Source organism: Cyprinodon variegatus, unplaced genomic scaffold (assembly GCF_000732505.1).
Source record: "Cyprinodon variegatus isolate N-32 unplaced genomic scaffold, C_variegatus-1.0 Scaffold83, whole genome shotgun sequence".
Lineage (NCBI taxonomy): Eukaryota > Metazoa > Chordata > Actinopteri > Cyprinodontiformes > Cyprinodontidae > Cyprinodon > Cyprinodon variegatus.
The window spans coordinates 16,107-21,885 of NW_015150536.1; the positions used below are offsets into that span (position 1 = coordinate 16,107).

The 5,779-nt window shown below is 40.0% G+C and overlaps 1 protein-coding gene across 1 annotated transcript in view; it reads left to right on the forward strand.

Annotated features, from left to right (window-relative positions):
- Window positions 1-261: 261 nt before the first annotated feature.
- Window positions 262-5,779, forward strand: part of LOC107083786 — a 9,842-nt gene continuing 4,324 nt past the window's right edge. Inside the window, exons 1-3 of the mRNA XM_015373256.1 lie at window positions 262-777; window positions 2,290-2,391; window positions 4,325-4,613. Of these exons, the coding sequence (XP_015228742.1) occupies window positions 293-777; window positions 2,290-2,391; window positions 4,325-4,613 (876 nt within the window). The 5' untranslated portion in view covers window positions 262-292. The remainder of the gene's footprint in view (window positions 778-2,289; window positions 2,392-4,324; window positions 4,614-5,779) is intronic.

Sequence of the window (5,779 nt, forward strand, 5' to 3'; positions counted from 1 at the left end):
ACCAAATAACTTTTTTCATTTAACAGGATGTAGTAAAGGACAGGCCAAGAATGGAGTCTTAAAGGATTATTGGGAAATAAAGGAAATATAAAGGATATTTATAGATTAAGGAAAGCATTATTTAGTTATCCGCAGAATACAAAATAAAAAAATAGAATTTAATAGATGTAAAACAATGTTGCTACACACTCGTGAACAGTAGGTGGCGGTATACACCTTAAAGTTGCTTGCGATCCGCCATGATGGAAAATAAGATGAAGAAGAAGAAGGAACGAACGAATGCTTTCACTGGATGAAGTTGCGAGAGCAGAGAGTCGAGCGAGCGGAGAAACAGCCGAACGCACAGCTGGTGTTGAGCGCGAGCAGAGATGAAACTGAGCGCGAGAACAGTGTGTTGAGAGGGTTTTTCAGAGTTGAGCGCGCGCGTGTTGTCGCACTGCGCGCTCGGATTGGTTCCTGCAAACCGATGGCACAAATATCTCTCCATAAACCTGCCGCTTCCGCAGTCAGGAGGACGCGCGTAGAAGTCATGGCGGAGCGACAGCCTCCAGCGAAAGAGAAACTGCCCTTACTGCCCCTGCCGACAACTGCTTACACGGCAAAGACTTCAAAAAAGAAGATGTCAATGGAAGAGAAAAATTCAAGAAAGAAAGAACTCGACCGAGCCCGAGATAAGACGAGGGTAAATATCGGGTCAGCCTTTCAGAGGTGGAGAGAGCTTCGTGACCTGAAGGGATTTAAAACCGATTTTGAATTGGGCACGTTTCTGCTTGACAGGTAATTATAATTACAAACATGCGCATGCGGTAGCTGCGAAGATGCTGTGAGAGAGGTGGAGAATGGAGGTGGGGCATGAGTGAAGCAGAGAGGGTGGGAGAGTGGCGTGAAACCTGTTTTACTTCAAATTTTCAGTCGAAGTCTGCTCTCTTCTCAATGTAACAGACTGCAGCTCTTTAGGGTACAATCAGAACCATTTCTGAATGGGCGATATGTAGCTAACAAACATGTGCTGACCTTACCTACCTCTACTTTTTCTAATCTTTGGGTAAAAAAAAAAAAAACATTTGTCAAGCAAAAATTTTAGAAATATGTCTGAAGAGATCAAAAACAGAAAGAATGAAGGGGATTGCAGTAAAGCGGAGGTCTTCAACAGGGGGCGCGCGATCCCCAGGGAGTCCACAGAGGTACTGCATGGGGGTCACAAAAGTTTTGGTTGATACACTTTTTTTTTTTTTATACCCCCCACCCCCTGCAAATTTTTCCACTTATTGAAATGTCTTTAAATCAATATTAACATGAATTCAGCACACTGTAGAATGTAGACAGAAGATGTCTTTCAATCATCAATGCACAATTTAAGCGTCACACAGAAGCTCTTTCAAGCTGGCAAGTTTTTGTAGAATTTCAATGAAAAAATTTAATGAAAAATCTGCATGAGAAAGATACACTAAAAGTAAAAAAAATAATAATAATAATCTATAGTAATCACTAAAAAGAGAAGATGGGTACATGCAAGATCATTCAAACACTGCAGATTACCTTGAGGCATACAAAAAAATAGTCTTCCTTGCTTTTATATTTGCTGAGCCTTCCAATGGACCAAAGTCGGTGTTCACTTTAGTCTTTATATTGAAATGTATTGGGTTTTGTATAGGTTCAATTACATTTATGTATATAGAATTTTTATAACAACATCAAGATATTTAAAATGTCGAATGAGACTTGAAGTCTTTCTTACTACAAGTAAATAGGTCCTCATAATTGTAGCTTATTTTTAAATGCCACAATAAAGCTGAACTAAGTGTTATATAAAAGGCTCTATATATGTCAATAAAAAAATGAAAGTTATTTTCAGTGTAAGGAAAGTGAGTCCCTATAATCAGTCAAGTCCCCAATAGACCTTATATTGTTATTTATTTGCATTTCTTGCATCAAGCCTGATCATGGAAATATTTTTTGGCATCCAAGCATGACTAAAATCTTTCTGCAAAATTCTGACATACTATTTTGGCGTGGATGTTAATCAGAGTAATTCGCCTCATATTTTCAAATGAATGGATTCTTGTCTGATTTTAGAATCAATGTAGATTGGCCCTGACACAAGAATAAATAGATGTGGTCCTGACACATTTTTCCACGTGTGCCTGTGGTGTTGTTTAATTGATGCTAAACAGGGATTAAAAATTCTAAGATATGTTGCATTATCTGGCATTCAGTGCAAGATTTTGTCTGTGCATTAAACCCATAGATCTAGGCTAATGAATTTCATTTTGTCCCCTTTTTTTGCAGCTATGAATGTAGAAGCAAAAAAGATCCTGCAGGACATAAAGGCACATCTGAACCTCTGACACCCCAGGTGCCTAATGTCAAGGAGTCTCCTGATCATTACAGGTTAGTGATGTAAATAATTTATTTACAGATGTTAGAATCTAGCCGCGGTCATCTTTATTACCTGATCTGGCCCCCCGGACATTAAAGATGCCATCCGGATTTTGTGTCGCTGGGTATAACAATAAAAAAGGTAACCGAAATATCTTTTTTATTATTAGAGAATGAACGTGGTTGGTGAAGGCTGTCAGCGATCAGAATGTCTGTCTAGACCCCCACTGCAAGTAGCTATCTGCAGTGTTTCCACCAATTTTTCATTTGTACAAGTCCCTGGAGTTTACTGAGGACCACTGTGAGCATCATCAGATCTGCACGGTGCAGCCACAAGACTGGATATAAACCCGTGATCATAGCAAATTGCACGGCTTGTTAAAGTCGTAGGGAAGCGGCTGTTCCAACGGTTGCAGTTCTGGATTCTCCCAAGTGGTGCCCGATTTTACACAAGTGAATAAAGTGAATGTGATTGGTTGATTATCGAGGGGGCCGGATTGTTGTGGTGGAAGGTTAGCAAGCAAGTTTGGTTGTGGCCGTTGTCTCGGAAGCACATTTCTAACCAGTTAGCTACTTAGTGCTAGTAGGTTCCCAATGGGAAATTACATTAGGACCAAGTAGCACTGACAAGGAACGCTATGGACAGCGGAAACATGCAAGAGGAGGAGAGTTTTGTGTCAGAGGTCTGTTACAAACTGAGTTGTATTGTTCTCGAAGCCTAGAATAGTAAATAATCTGGGCTGCCACATATTTTTCCTAATTTTCTTTCCAGAAAATTAACTGATTAGAGTTTAAGTGTGTCTACGATTGTCTTTTATACAGATGAGTGGAGGGAACCCTGAATATTTAACAGGCCTGTAAGTGCTGTTATTGTCATTCTTTGGTAGGTGATCAAATGCTTATGCTATACAATAAAATACAAATGCATACCCCATCCATACGGAGATAAACGGTGGCCTTAACATAAAAGCACTTCCCACAAAGCCAGCTTATTGGGGATCTGTAAATGTACATTTCTGAAACTAGCTCTGTAGCAGGCTCCCATGTTATTTTGTGCTACCTTTCCTCACTTTGTGCCATTTGGTGGTTATTAGGGGCAAAGCTAATTATTAAAGCTTTAAGATTCTGGCTCAATTAATTGTGCTCAGCAAATACAGCTGACCGCCATTTACCATACTACTGAGAAGACCAAATGAAAGGTACATTAAAATATTAGAAACTGGTTAGATTGAAGGAAAGGTAATATAAGACTCCAGGAGAGTATTTAGCCCATTGTGGATGACAGCTCACGATTTTTGTCCCTTTTTAATTTGTATGTACTTTATTTATTGATATCAAGATTATATGTACCTTTTATTTGTGTTTCTTTGTGGCCAGTTCTCACTGGTTGTGAAGAACAAGGTTAAACCCGGTCTTTCTCTAAACCTCGTGCTGTGGTATTCCTTGAGGGTGCTAGGCAACCAATTTCCATGGCGACTTTCAGCAACTTTCCATGAGACGCTAAGATACTCCGAAAATTACGATAACAATGGTGCCATATAGTACTGCACATGCCCAATTCCCTTCCAAACATTTTTCTATCATCGTGTCACTGACCGATCTGGCAGAATTTCACTGCATTTTCAGGCATTTCGAATGTATTCATATGGAGGTACACATTTACTGAGCTCGATTTGTGCTTCCAAAAATGTTTCTGAAATTAGGATGTTTTATTTCTTTGTGTGGATGCAGCCTAACTACTAAAAAAAATATTAAATGTAATTTTCTCAATTTTTGTTTTAGATTAAAACACAGTTGAATCGTTTGTATGATAAAAAATGTAAGGCTTCTATTTGCTTTGTAAGAAGACCTACTAAAATGGCAGTGTACCACTGACTTTTTCTTCCCACTTCATTTAAAAATGGTCCATGTTAATTTATCACTCACAATTTCTTTCTCTCTTCAGCCCTTTTAGAGAAGAGGCGGATGATGCTTTTAAATCCAGGATGTGCTCCGTCGTCAGATGTGATTCATGGCGTCGTGGAGTGCAGTGCTTCAGTCTACCAGCAGACTCAGATAAGAGACTGGAATGGGTCCAGTTTCTTTTTCTAGTCAATGGTCAGAGAATTAAAGAATCCTCATGGGTTGACATCAGGGTTTGTGCTGAACACTTCACACCTAGCTGTTTTCTCCAAGTGAATCCAGCTGCCAGCATTGCCCTGCTGAATACAGACGCTGTGCCATCAGTGTATAAGGTGAGATTCCATTAAGTCTTCTAGAAAAGTTTGATCTGTATATGCTGTTTTCCAGCCCATTTTGATTGCAATGTCTCAACCACTGATTTTTGTGTTAAATCAGAATGGTAAAGTGTAAAATTAAACTCTGCAACATTCATAACTTATTCACAGATAAAAGCAGATATTTACTTTATTGTACAGAGGTTGAGCCAGCTCTTCCTCTAACATTGTATCAGACTCGCCTTTAGATATTTAAGGCCAGTCAGGGTCTTTTCCATTTTGAAGACCCATCTATTTCCAACCTTTAACTTGCTGGCTAAAAAGTTAAAGGTTGGACATAGAACAGCAGAACTGTTGCAGTGAGAGAGAGTTCTGCTGTCCCATCACCAGCCCCTCCCCTGATCGGTGAAAACAAGTGATTAAAGAATATCTACATAAAAAGGCTCAGAGTTGAGAGGCAGTGAATCTTTTAGCATCCAATCTGCTTAGGGCAGCAACTTTTTGGTTGTAAGTGGTCTCAGACTTTTTATCAGCCTTCAGAGGTTGTGTGATACAGCAACCTTGTGAAATGGGCAGCACCAAGGTACCGGTAGCTTCGCTATAAAGGCAAGAGTTTTTTTGGGGTTGGGGGGGAAAAAAAATTTCTTGACAAATGTACACCCTTCTAGTTTTAAAGCAGAGGTCCCAGATTAGTGAACCACGGTCCAGTCCCAGACCCACCTGCTGGCTAATCCGGACCCAACCTGATTTAAAACATTTATAAATTACTGCATGTTGTCCGATGGCAGTGTCTAATTTCACTTGCGCCGCTTCTCCTGTTTGTACGGTAAAGCCCTCCAGAGCACCTGGAACCAGGCTGCACTTGATACAAATTAGCCAATAAGCTGTGTCAATCAGGGCTGCTCCTGCTAGATACCTTTTGACACAGCAGGCAAACCTGTGGCAAGTTCAGGCTTGTACCACCCTAGCAGATCTGGTACTTACACTGGGCAATGGAAAAGAAGGAGTAGAAGATGACATAAAGTGAAAGAAAGTGTGGCCTGCTGGAAGAACAGGGGTGAACTGGTGACAGAAAAGTGAAATCGTGTGCTTAAAGATGAACCTGCACATTTTGAGTATGTTTGGTCAACCTGCTGCTGTGAAGCAGTATTTTCCATCATGACCATAATCAAAAATAAATATCA